This window comes from Squalius cephalus (genome assembly GCF_949319135.1).
Source record: "Squalius cephalus genome assembly, chromosome: 2".
Classification (NCBI taxonomy): Eukaryota; Metazoa; Chordata; class Actinopteri; order Cypriniformes; family Leuciscidae; genus Squalius; species Squalius cephalus.
Genome location: NC_137123.1, coordinates 15,050,036 through 15,073,400, shown reverse-complemented (window position 1 = coordinate 15,073,400; position 23,365 = coordinate 15,050,036). Strand labels below are relative to the sequence as shown.

General features: G+C 37.3%; 1 protein-coding gene across 1 annotated transcript; it reads right to left on the bottom strand.

Moving 5' to 3' along the window:
* Nucleotides 1-4,517: 4,517 nt before the first annotated feature.
* On the bottom strand, nt 4,518-18,190 carry LOC307151939 (uncharacterized protein). Its single transcript, XM_079860193.1, has 7 exons — nt 18,070-18,190; nt 8,116-8,421; nt 7,880-7,981; nt 7,738-7,794; nt 5,928-6,032; nt 5,806-5,843; nt 4,518-4,947 (listed from the first exon to the last, which is right to left on the bottom strand). The coding sequence occupies exons 1-7, from the start codon at nt 18,110-18,112 to the stop codon at nt 4,639-4,641; spliced, it is 960 nt and encodes a 319-aa protein (XP_079716319.1). The 5' UTR covers nt 18,113-18,190; the 3' UTR covers nt 4,518-4,638.
* Nucleotides 18,191-23,365: the final 5,175 nt, after the last annotated feature.

Genomic DNA, 23,365 nt, shown 5'->3' with positions numbered 1-23,365 from the left:
TGAAGTGCTCAAAGCACCAGTGCAAGGTCCCAAGAGGGTATGGAGGGGGGTTGAGGAGGATTTAATCGTCTCGCCCCCCCCCCCCAAAGGAACCTGACAACCAGGTCATGCTTCCCCACTGATTTGCCATCTATGCCATCTTCTACCCTATCGAACATCTTTGGGGGTCCTATTGGTGAGAGGAACACCACTCAACGAACAGGTTCCACTTCTGGGTGTAAGCGTGTCTCGTAGACGGTGCTCACCTAGAACCTCCACGTCCTGTTCAGGGACCAGACATGGAGTTTCCAGAGGTCCGGACGCGGGTGCCATAGGGTGCCCCGTCTCTGAGAGAGAAAGTCCTTTCTCAGAGGAATGGGCCAGGGAGGGGCTGTCACAAGGAGCTTGAGTTCTGGGAACCAGGTCCAAGTAGGCCAATAGGGAGCCACCAGCAGAACCTGCTCCTCATCCTCCCTGACTTTGCACAGGGTCTGTGTAAGTAGGCTCACTGGGTGAAACACATGGGACGAAGGTCCCGGAGCCAGCTGTGTGCCAGTGACTCTGTGTGGTTTACCTGAGCCTCCCCGAACTATCTCCAAATCAGTGATTTGCGACTTGCAACGGGAGCGTATACCACCCTGCCGGTTGATGTATGCAACGATCGCAGTGTTGTCCGTACATACCAGTTGTTGTCCGTACTGCCAGCAACTCAAGGCAGTTGATGTGGCATAGTCAACACCACAGCATGCCTGGACACCTGTTCTAAGGGCACTCCTGCCCGAAGAAACAAGGGGTCCTACCACAGGCTGAAGGTCTGGCGGCACGCCGGTGTGATTGTCACCCGGTGAGTGCCGCTTTGCCATGTCCTGTGTTTTTATAACTATTCTCGAGAGTGTGCCAGTATGAGCCAGTCGTCAAGATAGTTGAGGATGCGAACGTCCTGTTACTCCGTGAAGGTGTGGGGAGACAGGGATAGCCCGAAGGGCACACATTTTGTGTGTGTGTGTGCGTTCACATAGCAAGTGCCATAAAAGTCACCAAGTGTTATACCATTCTGATGGTAAAATTATTGGTTAAAAGTGGCCAAAGAGCATCAGAGGGTTAAGAATGTGTCTGCGTGCTTGAGTAAAATATTAACATGACAATGAGGATTTTTCAACTTCATTAAAATGAAAACAAATAGATACCTTTAGATACTGTCAGATTGACTTTCTGATATGTGTCTAGAACAGCTCTATCCACTCCACACCAGTAAATCCCAGAGTCGGACTCCTGTAGATCAGTGATGGTCACGGTGAACGTTCCTGTCCCAGAATCTTCTAGTTTGTATCTCCCTTCAGGTGACCGGTCAGATTGAACTAAAATATCTCTGTCTTCACATGGATCTCTGCAGAAATACTTAATGTTGTTTGAAGCCAATTCATGAGAACAAGAAATGATGATGTGTTTCCCATTGTATCCATGTAACTCAGTTCCATCTGTTGCTGAATCCCTAAATCCTGATAAATGAAATACAATGTATTCAGTCATTAGTTCTCTAAAAAATCTAACATACTGTGTGATTTAAGAGTCCACATGGAAAACATGGGTTTAAATATCTAATTTAAATCATGAACTAAAGTTTTAGAATTTTTAACATTGTGAAACAAGGAAATGTTAAGCTGTACATAAGAAATATTTCCGATTTTGCAGTATTTTTTTGGTGACTAAGCGAATTTTGGTAAATGAGTGTCATTCGTGTGAAACTTTGTACAAATGGTGATTTTTCTTTTCCACTGAAGCTTTTTGGAACGTCTAAAATCATACTGGAGAACATCATGAGGTTTTGTTCATGTCATCTCCAGTTCTGTTGCCATCAAAGTAAAAAGAGGATGTGGAAAATAGTATACTTTCATAAGAGACTTTTGAAACCCTCTGTGTTTAAAATTCTCTGAACATAAGTAAAAGCTCTCTTTCATGTAAATCCTAACCAGCCACAACATGGAATTAGGCTTGTCATGATAACACATTTTTATTGAGCTATATATTGTCCCAGAAATAATTGCGATGAATGAAATTATTGTCATTTTAAAACCATTTTATGCCACTGAACGACCCCAACTGTGGACTGTCTGTAGTCGTCAGGAAAACACTATAACGCCTCGAGTAACGCCTTTTCTACACCAGTCGTCGGTTTGTGTGTGAAGGAGCTGCCTGACCCCCACTTTTGCCTCTGACACAGAGCAGACAAGATGACAGAGACATTCATTATCATGTTAACATAATGAGCTATATATGATGTGACCAAAAGTTATCGAGGTCATGCTCATATATCGTGTGATAGAGTATTTATCTCGATAGGCCTACATGCAATGAGAAGCAGGACACTAGCTGCGTTTAAGTCCATTTTTTATGCCCTTCTCTCACTCTTCTACTCATTCACTTGGATGTACGTCGTTGCTTATGTTGCACTAGTGCCCACTACTGGTGGAACCCTTGAAATGTGTCTAAATGGAACAAACTAAGCCCTTGATCACAAGGAATCCAACATGGAGTCGATTAATTATTTACAGATTTTTTCCTCATTAATTGGTTTACACACCATTCTATAGGCCTGTATGTATGGAAGCTTGTTTCCGCCACAAAATAAAAAAATTGAAATGATAATTGCGACTTTTTATCTCACAATTGCGAGTTTACATCTCGCAATTCTGACTTTATTTCTCAGAATTGCGAGATACAAAGTCAGAATTGCGTGAAATAAAGTCACAATTGCGTGTTATAAAGTCAGAATTCTGACTTTTTTTCTCGCAATTGCGACTTTATATCACGCAATTCTGACTTTATATCACGCAATTCTGACTTTATAACACGCAATTGCGAGTTTATATCTCGCAATTCTGACATATTTTCTCAGAATTGTTAGATATAAACTCACAATTGTGAGATATAAAGTCCAATTCTAAGGGGAAAAAAAGACGGACTTTTTTTTTTTTTTTTTTTTTTTTTTTTTTTTTAACCTCAGAATAGTTTCTCTCACAATTCTGACTTTATAACACGCAATTGCGACTTTATATCATGCAATTCTGACTTTATATCTCCCAATTGCGTATTATAAAGTCAGAATTGCGTGATATAAAGTCGCAATTGCGAGAAAAAAAGTCAGAATTCTGACTTTATAAGACGCAATTGCGACTTTATTTCACGCAATTCTGACTTTATATCTCGCAATTCTGACTTTATAACACGCAATTGCGACTTTATTTCTCGCAATTCTGACTTTATAACACGCAATTGCGACTTTATTTCATGCAATTCTGACTTTATTACTCGAAATTCTGAGAAATAAAGTCAGAATTGCGAGATGTAAACTCGCAATTGTGAGCTAAAAAGTCGCAATTATCTCTTAAAATGTTTTATTCTGTGGCGGAAACAAGCTTCCATATGTATGTCTGGGCTGTTGATTTTTTTTTTATTTTATTATTATTTAATGTAAAATATAAAATGAAAAAAAAAAAAAAAAAAAGATAATATAATAAACGGTGTAAGGTGTAAAAAAAAAACTGTCAGCATAAGGTAGCTATAGGGTTCGCTTTCACATACAGGCTTAGACAGGTCTGTTTCACATTGCTATATATGAAATCGCAAATATGTTCAGATTTGTTGTGATTTATTGCATTATGCAATGTGGAGAGACAAACGAAGCAAAGCACTCATGTTCTTGTCAAATATATGCTATTTTAGTTTTTTTTCTCTTTAGAGAAACTCTCCTGTTACTTGCAGACTCTGACAGAATAACAGCTACTTCCTCTGTTTCTAAGTTCATTACCCTTGAATACAGAGAATGGTTTCGTAGTTTGCGGTTTCTAGTGAGAATGTTCAGAATTTGTTAAAAAGAAGATTCCAGATCAGTATTTTAAGTTGGAGCATAAATGTTGATATATAATTGTTTACATGCACTATAAAAGTTTGATTTCAGTCAAACCAAAGCAATCATTTATCTTAAAATTTGTGATGGCAGTTCAGTTTAAAAGACCTAGATGATGTGATCTGTTTAGCATGTATAGTACTAAATATGTGCACGTTGGACTAGTGCACTTGCTCCGAAAGACAAAAGTGATTTGCAATGAGTTTAAACTGTGCATGTAATAGTACTTATTGTGCAAATTATATTTGACCGTACTGCAGAACGAAAGTCAAAATATGAAACAATAACTGACCTGACAAAAACATCCACATCCACAGCACATGAAAGCTCTTCATTTTCCTCAGTACTCTCGAGTATCCAGGCTATTTAGTACTTTGAAGTGTGGCTGACTCTATATTCATCATGACTCAAATACTACCTCCTAAAATGTCAGAGATGCTTTAAATAGAGATATGTCTTCCTCTTGTTTTCTCACTTCATGTGTATATGTTAACCATTTTTACACACAGGTACAGTATGTCTTGGTGCTTGCTTTTGTCATTTAAAGAGTTTTTTGGATATTGGGAATGCCTGAAGAGCATGCATGAGTACATACTAAGACTTACTGTTGGAATAAGACACAGAGACATTCCAAAGTCCGACAACCCAAAGGTATATTTTATTACACAATGAAAAAAACACGTTCAGACACGAAACCTCAACTTTTTGCAGCAAACACACATTTAACAGTTTATGATACTGAAATGAGCATGTTAAAGTGTAGCTTTTGGAAAATGCACAGTATCATAGGTCATTTTGTCTTCAGACCCTATAATTGTACGTGGTCCACTATCTTTAGCTAGTATGCTAATGGCTGCATATGAAACTGAGTCTGCCCTAGCAGAACTGGGGTTTGGAGTTTGTTTGCAGCTGGTCTCCGGTGATATGGTGATGGATGAGTACAGGGGAGGGTCTTGGATTTGATTGGCTGCAGGACTTTGATTGACAGTAGAATAAATGGTGATGTTTGCGACCTCCTCATAATCAACAGCAGTCTGTGTATTCAGTGATGATTTATTATGCTGTGAATAAAGAAACAAACTTACTACATTTTTTGTATTACAGTTATGAGAATATTGGGGCATTTCATTGTACATTAATTTAATACATTAACTGAAACACTGTACAGTCAAATGACATTATGAGCAATATTTTTTTAAACTATATTTAAATATGTACTGTTGAGTCAGTACACCACAGTAAATATCAGAAAAATAAATATGATACACAAATGTCCACTAGAGGACAGTATCTGTATATTCCCTTATTACACTGAGATCATTCTGTGTTGCATTCAATTTGGAATTTCTTGTATCGTGCAATATTATTGAACGATAATTGAAGTTGGTTTTACAACTTGGAAAGTAGTGAAAATCCAACTCTTTTTACCCAGATGTGTGAATCAATTGAACATGACAGAACTCATGCAAGGAGTTAATTTTAAACACTGTTGGTAAACATTCACTTTTATTCAAATGAAATGCAAAAAATGAATCAACACTTCCACATTGCATGATGATAAACTTGTTTGCAAGGATGGGTTTGCTAGCATTACATAGAATTGTAACTATTTGGTAGCTGAAATACTTTGTTGACAGTCAACTAAAAAGCTGATGGTTGCGCTGCCATTTAGTTTTCTTGAGCTGTATTTCGTCTTCTGAGCTTTTTGCAGTGGAATGCCTTTACGGTGTAAAGGAGTTTGGAGATAACAAGTAATATCCCACATTCGTGTTTGGATGAAACACAGATTAATTTCAAAATGTGATAATTTCTTAGTGCAGTATGCTTTTCAATGAATCAGATAAGCAAAAAAAATAAAATAAATAAAACACTATTGTAATACACATAAAATAAAATAACAAAATTGGTTTCTGTCTTACCTCTGTGGGACATGTGGTGCCTTGGACTTCAGCATCAACTTAAGTTGGAAACAGGGAAACACTTTAGTAGATAGATTATAGGCTATATTGTGTTTAAAAAAATGCAGTGTATTTGTACTTGCCATTAGAAATGTGTGACTTTCTCATGTGCATTTTCCATATACAGAGAACCACCCCAGATATAAATCCCATCACAGCCAGAGTGACGACTGTGAACAGCAGAGAACCTAAAACACACAGAGACAGCCTGTGTACGCTGAGCCAGACGTGTCCAATCCTGGGTGAACGTGATTTCACCAAGTACCACATGTTCCTGGATCAACATCTTTGTTGATCCTGGAACAACTTTCCAATCAACCAATCAGATTTGAGGGACAAGTTTACAGTTTATGTCAAGTTTAGGCTTAGAACCAGGGTGAGGTGCTTCACCATCAGTGTTATTCACCTATCATTTCCCTCGGATTTTAGGGAAAAGTTATGGGTAGGGTTAGGTTTAGGGGTAGGGGTAGGGATAGGGTAAAGACTAAATTTTGGGACAGGAATGTTATTCCAGGATCAACAAAATATGTTGATCCTTGAACATGTCTTTCTCGGCAAAATCACGGTGACCACAATCCTGGTCCTTGGAGGGCCACTGTCCTGCAGGGTTTACCTCCAACCCTAATTAAACACACCTGAAACAGCTAATCAGGGTCTTATGCTATGTTCCAGACAACTTGAATTTCAGATTTTTTCCCATCTCCTACTTCGAAATAACGCCTGAAATACCACTTAAAGTGACATTTGACCTGAGAACTCAGGGCAAATCAACTCCAACCTCATTCCTTTTATGTGTCATTGTAGTCATTGAATCATTACAGATTAACATTGTTTATGTCACTAGCCGCGTTTCCACTGTCGGGCCAAAAGCGAGCGTGCTAGTGCGTGCCAGTTGCATTTCCACTGTCACTTCCGGGGATTGATCGGGCCTCATCGGGGCTTCCATCGGGTTTTTGGCCCGCCGAATACCTTGGTCCAAAACGGGCCAACTCAAAACTCCCTTTCAACGAGTGTTTGAAATAACTTCTGATTGTGATCCTATGGGGATTCTGATGACCGAATGAGGCAGAAATAAATTTATGTGACGCTAAAGGCTACTTATGCTAACCATTGCGATAATAGATACACATATGTTCATGGAAAATACCAGAGACTGCTTGAAGAACTTAGACAAATCATGTATGATTATGATCAAGTATTTATTTGGTTTCATGTTACCGGACCGGACTAATGCATCCGCATATTTCATAAATGACATTCTCTGATTAACTCGTATTGCTCCTGTTTTCTAGAGCGCCCTCTGTTGCTCTGGCTGAAAGGATAACAGTATAGTGAGACTGGAGAGATCGGTCAAACCTCCTCAGATCGCATAATGTCACAGAAAAGAAGAATATGCTATAGAAATTCTCACTCTCTCTAAAGATCAAATTTTTCTATAATCGTGTAGTCCTTCACATGTAAATCAGTCTGCAGGCTTTCATAGACCACCTAGTAAGTCCGGGAAGGTCTCGTTTTTTTAAGTTTTGTTACAAGCTGTTCACACAAACATAAAATGCTCTTGACATCATGTGGTCAACATGTGAACATGACGTGTGATTGGACATTACAACCCGGATATCCCCACATCGTCCTGACTCGAACACGGCATTGCTACCAATATTAGACACTTCCAGGCAGGTGTGTTGAGGCAAGTTGCAGCTAAACTCTGCAGGACAGTGGCCAATCAGGAGCAGGAATGAACTCTTCTGCTGTAAGCCACGTGATCGTCGAAACAAAACCTGTGTAAATGGTTTTGTGTGTTAAATTAAGTGCTGTGTGTATGCTGGACAAAAGGGGCAGACATGATTGTCTTGTCAGGCACATTGTATATTAGTAAATAAGAGAAAGACTCACCAGATTGTGTGCGTTCATAAACTGCTGGTGTAGATGAAACAACAGGACTTTGAAATTCTTTAAATGTAAAAGAGGAACAACATCATCCCCTAATCTGTTCAGACACATAGATAAATACTCATCGTGATTAGCTCAGCGTTACCTGTCGTTGAAGATGTGTTGGTTATGATGTCATCAGGTGATTGAGATGTCGGGTGATTGAATGAACTTATTGTTATGGTGGATTGAGAATCCAAACTTGTCTCTGGTTTAGGAGATATGTGTCAGTTTTTTTTTTTTTTTGTGTGTGTGTGTGAAAGTGTGTAATATTTATTATAGTTATTAATAGTTATTTTACACTTCAGTAAATCTACACACAATTCAATACATCCTTCTAACCTTTGGATACTTTCAGATTGACTTTCTGATATGTGTCTAGAACAGCTCTATCCACTCCACACCAGTAAATCCCAGAGTCGGACTCCTTTAGATCAGTGATGGTCACGGTGAACGTTCCTGTCCCAGAATCCTCTAGTTTGTATCTCCCTTCAGGTGACCGGTCAGATTGAACTAAAATATCTCTGTCTTCACATGGATCTCTGCAGAAATACTTAATGTTGGTTGAAGCCAATTTATGAGAACAAGAAATGATGATGTGTTTCCCACTGTATTCATGTAACTCAGCTCCATCTGTTGCTGAAATTCCTGCTGAATGCAAAAAAAAAAAAAAAACACAGAACATGTCTCATACACAAGGGAGATGTCATTCTCAGTTTTATGCCTGATATTTTAATATTGAATTATTTTGATGAAGATCAGTGCATATAACACGGTGGCGTATGTGTGCTGTTATTGGGACACAATATAGAGATAGAAAATAATTAAACTGATCTTTGAGAAAACTGTCACATTTGATAGTTTTGGGTACAAGTAGTTTATTTTGTCTACTTGTTGACTTTCTAGCTTTGCACTAGCGTATATCATTACACAAAATAATGTGTATTCATTTTTTACACACAAGCAATTGGATTTTTGAGTTCATTAAAAAACATATGCAGTGGAATCAATGAAATATGAACAAAATTGACCATATCACATTTGATGTGACGGATTGCACCATGTTACAGAGTGACTTCCTGGACTTCTCTTCTTGGACTAAGGGGATATATGGCCCCTAAATTGCTTAGTAATGTTACTTCTGACTTGCACTTGTCTCATTAGCACAACGTTTTCACCATACCCTCATTATACACGACTATTCACTTGCATTGTTCTGGGACAGTTTATCTGCTCAAATTATGGCAACAGATTTCAAACAGTATTATTAAAATACAGTTTTTAAAATTATTTTAGAATTGTTTGCTTATAAGTGAATAACTCAAATTATTTAATTGAAGTAAGCAATATTATATGTTCACTGGAATTATATGAACACATATTAACGATATGGTAACTCTTTACAATATGGTTCCATTAGTTAATGCTTGTTAATGCAATACATTTGTTACAGTATAGCCATGGCCACAAGTTTTACATTTATAAATGTATAAATTCCTATCTTTTTGTGTTCTGCTTCAGTTGTTGTGGTGTTGATACACATTGTTTCTAGATTATTGTGCAGTGTGAACAGATGCATTTTAAATAAGTGCAAAAAAGCTTCATTGGACAAAAAAATGACTTTATCAGCCATCCAAATGCAGCCAAATGCACAAAATTACCCGGTAAAATCATTTTACTAATCTTATCATCAACACATGGGAAAGTGTGAATGAGTACTAGTCACACAGCAAAATCCCACTCCTCAGTGTTTATATATGTCCACACTACAGGGTGTTAAAAATTAACACTGAAGCAGTGTTGAAGTTAATGAGATAATTAAGTTAACACTGAAGCAGTGTTGAAGTTAATGAGATAATTAAGTGATTAATTAAGTGATGATTGGCCATTAGTGGTGACACCTGATGTTAATAAGCAGAATCATTGACGGAAAGAGAAAAAACAAGAACAGAAAAAAGAGAAACACAAGAACTACTGACTTCGAGTCATTACACATTGTTGCACTTATTATTAACCAGTTTGACTTTATTTCTGTCATACATCGACAAAAGTTCTTGAGATTCAACAGAAGTTTAGACGGTAATATTTTATGGAATTTTTCTTTTCAAGTTACCATTATGGTGGTCCGTGTTTGCTTGGGCTCTTGACACTTTTCATTTTTTAATATATGTTTTTCTCTGGTTGCTACAACTCTGTGTTTATAAAGCACATTTGTTACTGCAAGAGAAAACATGACCTGCTCACAATATGTTTTGATGATAAAAACATTATCATGTAGTGTCCTGATTCACTGATGTCATTCAGAGTCTAAATTTTTGACTATATTCTTGATGTCTTGTTTTAGTATTGGTGATTGTAGCTCTGAGATTCTACAGTTTGAGATCCAACAGCAATATCAAAAATTTTGAAAATACTTTGAGCCAAGAAGTTATTATGTTTAAACACACAGACATCAAGAATCAGCATATGAGTCTCAACAATGGTGACAATAAACAAACTAGTGACAAACAGATCAACTATGAACATCACAAAACAAGATACTAAAGTCAGAACAAAACAATAGCAAAATAAAAGCCAACAGAAAAAACAATGAAAATTACAGGACAATTCAGCTGCATAATTTATTCATGCTGCAATGCATGATGTCAGCCATTGATGCGTTCTGATTGGTGGCTCCCATCATGCGTTGCATCACTAAGCATTTGTTTGATTGTCACCATTGTTGAGATTCATATGTAGATCATTGATGTCTGTGTGTGATTTTAAATCCTTCAGATCTTTAAAACATTGCTGGAAGTAACTACTGTAATGAAAAATTAATAAAACAATTAGATAATCAGTTAATAATGCTGGGTGACATCACTGAATCAGGTCACTAGTAATTTCATCATTGAAACATAACCAGGGCTGCATTTCCAAAAGCATCTTAAGCCTAACTTGATTGCAGACCAACTGCAACAAATGGTCTATACGATCAAATTAGGCTTGCGATGTTTTTAGGATACACAGCACAAATCATAGTTTCTCTTGCCACAACACATATGCTTTATAAACACAGAGTTGGAACAGCCAGAGAAATACTAATGTTAAAAAGTAAAGGGTCAAGAGCCCAACTAAAGCAACCACTGGTCACCATAATGGTGACATGAAACGAAACATTCCATAAAACATTACCATCTAAACTTCTGTTAAATCTAAATAAGACCGTGTGTAGATGTATGACAGAAATAAAGTCAAACTGGTAAAATAATAAGTGCAATAATGGCTCGAAGTCAGTAGTTCTTGTGTTTCTCTTTTTTCTGTTCTTGTTTCTCTTTCCTTCAGTGAGTCTGCTTGTTATCATCAGGTGTCACCACTAATGGCCAATCATCACTTAATTAATCACTTAATTATCTCATTAACTTCAACACTGCTTCAGTGTTAATTTTTAACACCCTGTAGTGTGGACACATATAAACACTGAGGAGTGTTAATTTAACACTGGGGATTTTGCTGTGCAGGTGAAATCACTCTCTCATTCTGGTTGGATGAAAGGAGGGAGGATCCCACATAGCAACATTTTGATGACCCAGATCCGGCCCACATCTGGCACATGTGGAAAGATGATCTGGCCCACATGCAGCGTGGAATGATGGCCCTTGGGCGGCCCGCTCCTGTTTGCCAGATCTGGGCCACAGGTAGGGCTGTGCGATATATATCGTGAGATTGTTATGCGCATCTCGTCAGTAAAGCCGGTTCCTTGATTAGTAGTAAATCACCATCACCTGCTTTCAGATGAAGCGGCATTTACTACAAAGAGCCGTAGTTAACTGACAAGCTGAGCCATATCGCATTAATATCGCGGACGTATCGCCAGCGATACTTAATGCGATATGGCTCAGCTTGTCAGTTAACTACGGCTCTTTGTACACAGCAACAACCTGGGAGTGTATGAGTCCACACTCAAGAGTGTTTAAGTTAATGAGATAATTAAGTGATTAATTTAGTGATGACTGAACATTATTGAAGACTCCTGATGTTAACAAGCAGACTCACTGAAGGAGAAAATCACAAATTGTAAGTTACCATTAAGGTGATGGGTGTTTGCTTTAGTTGGGGTCTAGACCATTATATGTTTACTTTAGATTTTATTTGGCTGCTCTATCTGAGTTATAACTGACAGATAAACAAAACAAAAAAAAAGTGATCTGATGGTGTAGGTTATATTATGACAATCATCATTTGAACTTGATCACTGAACTCATTAAAATCCTTCTTTCTGACTTCGATTTATGTTGTTGGTTAGTGAATCTACATAAATGCCCAGACTTTTTGATATAATATAAAGGATTTCTTAAAAGTTGCTTAAAAAAAAAAAATCATTCTTTTAGGCACACACAGATGTCAAGATTCAGTCTATGCATCTCAACAATGGTGAGGAGCAGAATATTCAATTAGGAAAAGTAAATTACATAGACAATTCAGATCATAATTTATTCATACTGCAATGCATGATGGGAGCCATTAATGAGTTGTGATTGGTGGCAGCCACTGCAACATGCTTTATTATTGTCACCATTGTTGAGATTCACAGGCTGATTATTGATGTCTGTGTTTTAAATGAATTTATCTGAATGTCTTTTGATCAGAACAATGTTTATTAAATATTTAGAATTATAAGTAAAGTACTGATAATCATAGGCTGAAGAATCACTAAACTGCAGCTAACAAGTTAAACCAAACTATCTCAATAAGTTTCCTTTTTCAGATCACAGCATGATTATGTCAAAACATAACCAACACTATAAGATAACATTTTACTTTGTTCATTTAGGCTAACTGTTATAAATCAATAACAGCAGACAAACAACAGTAAATATTAAAGTAAACATATAATGGTCTAGAGCCCAACTAAAGCAAACACCCATCACCTTAATGGTAACTTACAATTTGTGATTTTCTTCTTCAGTGATTCTGCTTGTTAACATCAGGTGTCTTCAATAATGCTCAATCATCACTAAATTAATCACTTAATTATCTCCTCAGCCCTAAATGCCGCTCCATCTGAAAGCAGGTGATGGTGATTTACTACTAAATCAAGGAACCGGCTTTACTGACGAGATGCGCATAACAATATCGCGATTTAAATCGCCCAGCCCTAGCCACAGGCAGGCCATAGCAATGCCACATGTCAGCCAAGAGCAAAGAAATAAACCAGAACTGGACCTTATCTGAGCCACAAAATCTGTGTTTATTAAATATGGAGTCATCTCAGCCTTAATAAGCCTGTTAACAAGCAGAATCACTGAAGGAAAGAAGAGAACAGAAAAAAGAGACGAGCAGAAACACAAGAACTACAACTGACTTCAGACACAGCCTCAGATGAAATCAACTGAAGAGAAAAGAAGACATTAAATCTGTGAAGATTTCAGCAGAGGAGGATTAAACAACTCCACAAACAGCATTACCAGCTTCACTTATTACTAACCAGACTGACTTTATTTCTGTCAGACGTCTACAAAAGTTTTATTGAGAATTAACAGAGGTTTAACTCTAATGTGTTTCATTTGAAGTCACCATAACAGTGAATAGTGTTTCCATTAGTTGGGCTCTTAACTCTTATTATATCTTTTATCTTTTTTTGCCGCTGTGACAGTGTGTTTGTCAAACACATTTGTAGCAGCAAAGAAAGCTAAAGTGAAATGAGATCAGGTGATGATGATTGCCTGTTAATAGTCTTTTAATCATCATGAAATAGACTGATTCACTGATAACTTTTAAATCCAAAAATTGTGTTGTTCCATTAATATATTCACATCACAAACCCAGTGTTACTGCAGCATGAGATCCAGCAGTATTATCACAATCAGTTAAAAGATTTGAACAAACATGAGCACGAAAAGCTAATCTACGATGACAGACACAGATATCAACAATCAGCACATGAATCTCAACAATAGCCTGCCAGCCTCTTTAAATGTGGTAACCCACATGTTCCATTGGAGCTATGACCTGACAAAATTCGTCTCAATGTTAAGTCTATGGGACTTTATCGACCAATCTGTCGCCAGTTGGGTAAACATCGTAGCCTACACCCGATCGCTTATAAAAGTCATAGCACACCATTCCTCAATAATCCGCACGATTTGATGCCACATTCATGGGAGAAGTGACAGGAGTAGCGGCAAACTTTTGTTAGTGAGGCACATAGAATGTAAGTGAATAGGGTCAACTTTTAAAGACCATACCCTTACGAAACAAAAATATATGGGAATACACTGCAAAATATAATGTGATATATTACATAATACATTGCCATATATGGGAAACTAGTGCTTATATTTTTCAATATACTGAAATATATGCATTGCATTGATTAATGAATATAAAAAATGTATAAATTAAGACAAAAATAGCATTACATGTAATATTCACAAAGTTGTATCCTTTATTGTGTACATATGTTGCTCGACTTTCTCCCTCGACTGTGTCATAAAATGGTTCATTACTCGAAGCTTTTAAACAGGTTGTACACTAACGACATCTTGTGGTCATTAGGTGGAAAAGCTGCCTTTCTGGCCCAGAAGACCGTTTTTAATTGATTTATTTAATAAATAACTTAGTGCTCTATAAACCACAACGCAATACAATCAATCCTCATAATTCATTTGTTAGTGTTGATGCAGTTCTTATACAATGTATTAACAAACAACTGTATTAATTAATTTATGAAAAATTTAATAATAATAAATGGGACTAATTCACTTGTACAGAAACGATCCTTATGAATCTGCTTTGATCTACAGCTGCAGCCTTATTCACATAAACTTTAGCCTCAGTCCTAATCCTACGAGTTCATAGGCAAGGCTCATATAGGCATATATAATCAAAATAAATGAAAATTGTGTGGAATGGTGAAGTGTTTGTGAACTGGGTAGAGAAAGTGCTTGTGAACTGGGGAGCTGACATTTTATTTTGTGGGTAATTTAATAAATTAAAGTTTTTTTAATAAGGAACAGGACTTGTTCAACAGTGTGAGAGCTACTGTAAGTCTATTTCTTTTTTTATTTACTACTACCGAAGGGCATGACTATCGAAACCTGCTCAAGGGGTTCGCGCTATTTTTGAATCTGAATACGAAGCAGTCACGTGACTGTGTGTGGAAACGAAGCTTCGGACGTCAGGACTTTAATATCACCAACCATTCCCATGTTATTACGGTGTATCCATATAAATGGCCCACCCTGTACATTAGAATTCAACCAAGCAATGTAATAATAGTAAATATATTGTCACATATTTTTCGATATATGAAAAGCGGCAATTCCTTATGTATTATTCAATATATTGTAATATATTAACACAATATATTATTCTGTATATTTTCAAAAATACGGTTAAACCATTTAGTATATTGATCATTCATATATGGGAAATATATTTTTGTTCCGTAAGGGTAGGGTCAGCCATCAAAACACTGAACTTGTGAAGATCCAGAAAGCAACACAAGGAAGTCTGAGACCACATTCCTACTTACGTGGACCAAAAACGGATCTGCCCACTAAACATTGGACGTCGGATAGACGTGCAGATCAAGTCTATATTGGGTCCGTCGGTCCATGACCAATTCTGGACATCAATTCGACGTCCAAACTAGGTCCACTATTTGGACGTCCAACCATGACCCAACTTGGACGTCATATTTACGTTCAACATTGGACCTTTGAACTGGGTAATTTTTTTCGACGTCCAAACTAGGTCCACTATTTGGACGTCCAACCATGACCCAACTTGGACGTCATATTTACGTTCAACATTGGACCTTTGAACTGGGTAATTTTTTTCGACGTCCAAACTAGGTCCACTATTTGGACGTCCAACCATGACCCAACTTGGACGTCATATTTACGGTCAACATTGGACCTTTGAACTGGGTAATTTTTTTCGACGTCCAAACTAGGTCCACTATTTGGACGTCCAACCATGACCCAACTTGGACGTCATATTTACGGTCAACATTGGACCTGAACTGGGTAATTTTTTTGGACGTCATTTGGACGTCTATGACAGTGCAGGAAATTTACATGATTATTAATATTTTTTTAATTTACAAATGAAGAGCTCTTTTCCAAAACGCGAGTTTGTCATGTCATTTTGCTGTGTACTGAACCTATTCACTGCTCCATCCACGTTTCCAAATCGCTATATTTAAAATGTACTGCAAGATGCAGTTTCTTTCCAAACCGCGATAAGAGCCGAACCTATTTTTAGCCTAAACGCGAATCAGAAATTATCTCACTCTCTTCGTGTTTGGTGTGAACACATTTATCAACAATTTTGTTATTTGATTTAATAATCATTGTTCAACATGTTTAGAGTGATAACTGAAGACGCGTACAAAAGTCTGATGCTGTAGCTCAAACAGTAGAGTGTTGGCGCTTGTAACATAAGATCATGAGTTCGATTCCCAGGTAAAGCAAGTGTGTGTGTGTGTGTGTGTGTGTGTGTGTGTGTGTGTGTGTGTGTGTGTGTGTGTGTGTGTGTGTGTGTGTGTGTGTGTGTGTGTGTGTGTGTGTGTGTGTGTGTGTGTGTGTGTGTGTGTGTGTGTAGGAGAAGCCACTGTTTTGTTTGAGTGCACTGAGCGCGATTATTTTTTGAAAAAGACGTAGGCCTATCTAATAAAACACACAATCCACAGCAAGCCGACCCAGTCTCCTTCCTTGTTCCCACAAACAAACTTTTGTGGACGGACGTCAACATTAGACGTGCGGATGACGTCGAAAAAAGACGTCGCCTGGCGTTACAAAACAACCCCTTCAATGGACCAAATTTGGACGTCCAAAAATTACATGAAAATGACGTCACTACGACGTCACATTGCGCAGTGGGTGAGTCCTCTCTCAGGGACAGTGTAAACGTAAAGAGAACTGGGTTGTTTTTCACTTGGTTCACCTCTTGGTCCACTTAAAGGAGTCTTGAGTTCAGTTCTTTTAAAGAGGACTCAAGTGTGAAAACACCCTCTGTTTATTGTCACACTGCGCTTCACAGCCGTTACATGTCACATACTCATCACTTTGTTCATCCTTGTTAACAACTTCACTAAAACACTCCCTCACAGTATTTTTCTTTCCTCCCTTTTGTTTTGTTTTCAAAGCTGCTCCCCAAACCGGAGGCTGCATCCTTCAAATTACTCTTTTTTAAACGTAAATATACGGTTTCAACTTACTCAAATATCTAATGATACGAAATATACTCAAATATCTAATGAGCCGATCAAATATTGAGACATTCTTTATATGCGATTATATATATATAGCTTATACTCTTTATTATATACAGAAATGGACCATGGTGGACATATTTTGCCGTTTTTGAACCCTCTTTTGTTTTCAAACAATTTAATATAACTTTCAAAAAAAGTCCAGTACAAACGTTACTGTCACTTATCAATGGCAGCTGTCACAGTTGCTAGGCAACAAGAACAATCCTCGTAGGCTAGACCGTCCCATCTAACACCGTTCAGTCTGACCTTCGCGGCCTTCGAAGGATGCAGCCTCTGAATTGGGACACAGATTAAATCTCCTTTTTAAAATATCTTTCAGATCCGTTACTACTTAAACAAGTGGACCCCTCAATTACTTAGCTTAATCAGAGTCTGAAAACTAGTGCCTGACCAAAAATTAAGCTTTAAACAAGTTAATATTTCCATCATTAATGATTTATCTCATCTACCCGCGACCCACCCTCAATTAATCAGAATGCTTTTGCTAATAAAGGCCTTTGAAACGTATGGAATGCTTATCATTGTATATCAATATTGAAGCAGCACACCTTGCCAAACACAAAATTTATGTTCCTGCTAATACCTTTGACCATGGCAGTATTTATTAATATTTGTTAATGTTAGTGTCAGGGTTCTGTCACTTCTGTCTAGTTTATTTCTTGGTTTTGTGACAGAGCTCTGACACTCCTGTTTTGTATTGTCTTTGTCACTTGTCTGTGTGCCTTGTTTCATGGACGTGGTGTTTGGATCCCGGCACTTCGGTCTAGTTCTACTTCCATCACACCCAAAACTGACAGTTAGCTAATAAAAATACAACTGCTCATCATTAGTTCATGTAAGTTCAGGTCCATGGATTTAAATTCAGTATCAGTTACTTCATCTCATGATGTCTTTTGAGAAATGTACATTTTGATTGATTGTGTCTACATGAACACTCATGAAGCATAACAAGGGTATCAGTCCAGCAACTGTTTTTAGTATAGAAATGAAATACAATGTGACAAAACAACAATGTGGATACAGAGAAAACTCACCTGACAGACAGATCCAGATCCCAAGAACATAGAAGGACTTCATTTTTAAAGTTTAACCCTGTTATATTTCAGCAAGACCTTGTTCAAGTCACTGCAGCATTGAGGCTCTTCCTGGTGTACCAAGTTTTTATCATTGATGAGGAACTCAAAAAATGCTTGTTTAAATTTACACTTTTTTTTTTTTTTTTTTACTGGCAGAGCACCCCAGTTACAAGCATCTACTTCCTCATTTTTTAAACACTTGCTTGTGTAGACAAATATGTTCACACAGTTCTGAGCTCTGTTTGCGCTTCCTGACATTATTGTTTGTGAATGAGATTTGACCTGGGCAATCTGATCCAAGATCAGTGTAAAATAGCAAGACGTGCATTGATGTCAGCACGTCTGAGGACCACAGATGAGTGCTTGCTTGTAAGCGTAAAAATAATGTTAGCTTGGTCTCTTTTTATCTTTGCTGGTGGCTTTCATAACTACATCATCTAACTGCACATCATTATTTCTCTATTGACAGCCTTTCAAAAATATCTGCATTTTGGCTAAATGTTTTGCAAAAATGTCTTATTATAGTAGATGTTTTGGAGGCTCATAAAGGTGAAGAATGGACTTCTTTACTTCCCTGTCTGTTGCATTTGACATCACAACTTTGGACACAAGGGTGTGTGTTCTTGCAATGCCATCAGCCAGTGTTACCATTTTTATGCAGCTCTATAGCCAGCATGGCATTTAAGTTCCGTGAATGACTGATGATGACGTGAGCTTTTTATCATTTTGAGAAACTCTAATTTAAATGTGTGTGTGTGTGTGGTCTAAACCCTTGAGCATTTTCATACTGATAATAAACATAAAGACTACTTCCTCTATTCTGTTCCCAAGAGCACACAGCAAAGTCCCCAGTGTTAAATTAACACTGCTCAGTGTTTATATGAGTCCACACTCAGAGTGTTATAAGTAACACTGAAGCAGAGTTAAAGTTAATGAGATAATTAAGTGATTAATTGAGTGATGATTGAGCATTATTGAAGACACCTGATGATAACAAGCAGAATCACTGAAGGAGAAAATAATTGTTTAAGTCACCATTATGGTTATCAATGTTTGCTTTAGTTGGGCTCTTCACCCTTACATTTTTAACTTTAGATTTTGTTTGGCTGCTGTAATAATCCGGATACATTTCAAAACGGCGTTTTCGTTTATAAACGCTCTCCTTCCACACTAGCACTTTCAGGCGTTTTCGGACGTTTCAGTGTGGATGAGAAACTTTTGAAAAACGCCTGAAAATGCTAAATTCACCTTTACTTCGCATGCGTAAAACCCCACAGTAGATCACTGATATGATTCAGATGGAAAAATAAATAATGAAGTTATCGCGCATCTGTCATCTTTGCAGGACTGTGATATGAAGAGTGTGCAATATAGAATATTTTTAGCAACAGTGTGAAAGCGAATAGCACATAACAGGCACAATACTGGTATAAACATGAATATCTATTTATATAGAAAATATCTGATGGTGTTGGTTGTGTTGTAGCATAGTCATTATTTGACTTGAAACACAACTCATTGAGAGCATACTTTTTGAGTTAAGTTTATCTTATGGATTATTGCAGCACTTTTCTTGTACTGCATAACATTTTTTTGCATTTCAATGAAATCCAGATGAATTCTTAATAGTTGTTAAATCACTCACACACACTCACACTCACACACTCACACTCACACTCACACTCACACACTCACACACACTCACACACTCACACACTCACTCACACACACACACACACACACACACACACACACACACACACACACACACACACACACACACACACACACACACACACACACACACAAAACTTCTAAATAATATGACTCAAGTAAGAGTAAATAAGTAGTTTGCTTAAAAACTACTCATGCAACTACGTTACAAAGTACTTTAGTATTATTTTTCTATTTTTACCCAAAATGGGGTGATGATAGCGATATGGGGTGCTAAACAATCTCATGTCATATCTGTTTCATTCATACTTGAAGCCCAGTACGGATTCATCCCCCACGCACAAAGTCCACAAGTGAGATTCATATTACAGTTTTTTACAATCACTTTGTTACTATTTTCAGAACCTTGATGTCATTTTTCACAACTCTAGACACAAAACTCACAACCAATGATCAAAATGCACATTTTTCAAAACTCTAACCCTTTTCTCAATTGCTTGGATACAATACACATAAAACTTAGATCATTTGTTCATTCAACAAAACTCACCTGTTCAATATGACACAACTTAACATCAAAGTACTGCTATTTCAAAAGACAATTCACACATTACATTTCAAATGAGTGTCTATTCATTTCCTTACACTGATCTAACCATCAATTGATACAACTGCTCAAAATGATAAGTAACTGTAGCATTACTCTTAATGCATAGTTGTATGGAAACAGACAAACAATCTTCCATGTTTACTGTAAATCATAAAAGTTTAAAGATAACAAGATTCATTGTCACCAATTAGCGTGGAGCATGAACCAATTAGACTACAATAGCCATGGATGTAGCCTAATATTTTATCATAATGCTTCATCAGACACTGTGTCTATGGTCCCAAATACTGTACCACCTTTTCAGACTATGTACAGTACTGACAGCACTGCACTGTATAGAATCACGCCTTTGTTTCTTACAGTACAAGCAAGCAAGCTGAGGAACACTGCATTTGATGTTTTGCTGTCTTTTCTTTTCTATTTCATAGCTAATTATTTTTGCTTTGATTCAAATAAACCTATGTTGTGATTATACTGTAGTGTTTTGCATCAATATATTACAAACTTTGTTCAGTGATTCCACTGTGTCTGTAGTGTTCTCTCTACTACTGCGTGTGTATGAGTGTGTGTGTGTGTGTGTGTGTCTGTAGTGTTCTCTCTACTACTGCAGTACTTTTACAGAGATGTATTTACTGTACATGTAGTACTATAATGAAACCTGTATCACCTATTTTGTTCTACAATATTTAATGATTGTACGAACAATGACACAATGAAACTATCGGTTGCTTGTGTGTGGGTGATCTATAGTTATGTTTTAATGGTATTTCACAGTAAATTTGTTTTTTGAACCAATGATTGTGCAAGTGCAAGATTTCTTTAAAGATGGGAATGCACAATGCAATGTTTTGAACATTAGACAGCCTGTGTAACAAGTGATAACCGTTTTGAGTTTTGTGTCTAGAGTTTTGAAAAATGACATCAAGGTTCTGAAAATAGTAGCAAAGTGATTGTAAAAAACTGTAAACTTATGACGTTTCAGGAAATGCCTTATATATGGATATAATAGCATGCAAATAGAGATGTTTTGAATGATGAAACATGAAGACAAACAGATAGCGATAATATATCTTTGTTCATCAAGCTATCTCAGGTATTTTGATAAGAATGATGTATGTCTTAAAAGGGATAGTTCACCCAAAAAGGAAAATTAACCCATGATTTACTCACCCTCAAGTCATCCAAGGTGTATATGCTATTCTTCTTTCAGACAAATACAATCAGAGTTATATTACAAAATGTCCTGGCTCTTCCAAGCTTTTTAATGGAAGTGAATGGCTGGAGAAAATTTGAAACCCAAAAAAGTGCATCCATCCATGATACTAAATAAAATGAACTCTCCAGGGAGTTTATTTGACTCCAGACTCAAGAGTGTTAAATTAACACTGAAGCAGTGTTAAAGTAATGAGATTAAATGATTAACGGAGTGAAGATTGAGCATTATTGAAGACACCTGATGATAACAAGCAGAATTTCTGAGGGAGAAAATTTGCTATTTTAAGTCACCATTATGGTGATCGTAGTTTGCTTTTGTTGGGCTCATTTATAACTTTAGATTTATGTTTTATTTTTTCTGGCTGTTGTAACTGAGTTATGATGCCAGATGATCAAAAAGAAAATATTTTCAGGTGGTGTTGTTTATGTTTTGACATAATTATTGTATGGTCTGAATGAAAGAACTCATTTAGAGCCTATGAGTTAGATTTACTTTATTGATTACAGAAGGACTGTGTTTGTAAAGCATACGATTGTCAACATTTTCAATGTAATCTAAAGGATTGTCCTGATAGAAAACTTTAACAAAAAAAAAAAAATGGTGACAATAATAAAGCAGTGCATTCTGGGTGCCACAATTCATAACTCATTAATGGAGCCCATCATGCATTGCGGTATGAATAAATTATGATCTGAATTGTTTTTGTAATTTCTTTTTCCTAATTGAAAATCCTGTTTGTCACTTGCCTGACTGCATTGTGCCAAGTGTAAAGTTTGGTGGAGGGGGGATTATGGTGTGAGGTTGTTTTTCTGGGGTTGGGCTTGGCCACTTAGTTCCAGTGGAAGGAAATCTTAATGCTACAGTATACTAAGACATTTGGACAATTTCATGCACCAAACTTTGTGGGAACAGTTTGGGGATGAACCCTTCCTGTTCCAACATGACTTTGGTGTGAAGGAACTTGACTGGTCTGCACAGAGTCTTGACCTCAACCAGATAGAACACCTTTGGGATGCCAGGCCTTCTCGTCCAACATCAGTGCCTGACCTCAGAAATGCGCTTCTAGAAGAATGGTCAAAAATTCCCATAAACACACTCCTAAACCTTGTGGAAAGCCAAATCCATATTAAAGGGGTGGGCCAACTCCATATTAAACCCTACGGATTAAGAATGGGATGTCATTAAAGTTCATGTGCATGTAAAGGCAGATGTCCCAAAACTTTTGGCAATATAGTGTATTTTCAATAAGAGACTGGTCTGGACTGCAGGCAGGCAGTCAAGCACATCAACTCTATGGTGTAAAGTGTCTAGAAACTACTCTGTTGTAGCATGTGCAGAATAAGGTCTGGCATCCCACAGGCTTAGGCTGAGATGACTCCATATTTAATTTACAAATTTGTGGCTCAGATAAGGTCCCGTTCTGGTTTATTTCTATGGCCTGTTTGTGGCCCAGATCTGGCAAACAGGAGTGAGCCACCCAAGGGCCGTCATTCCACACTGCATGTGGGCCGGATCTGGGACGTCACAATGTTGCTATGTGGGATTGACTTGCTTTCCATGCAATATATCATCTTGATGCCATTACATGTCTCTACAATCCCAATATATGCCTCCATGTTAGTGATACCTTCAGACACATCCAAGCCAACCCTGCCGTTTACACTGATGCACCCCCATGCCATGAAAGATGTTTGCTTTTGTACATGTCATTGATTAAAGTCTTTGGGACTGAGAACTTGATGTACGTTGCTGAA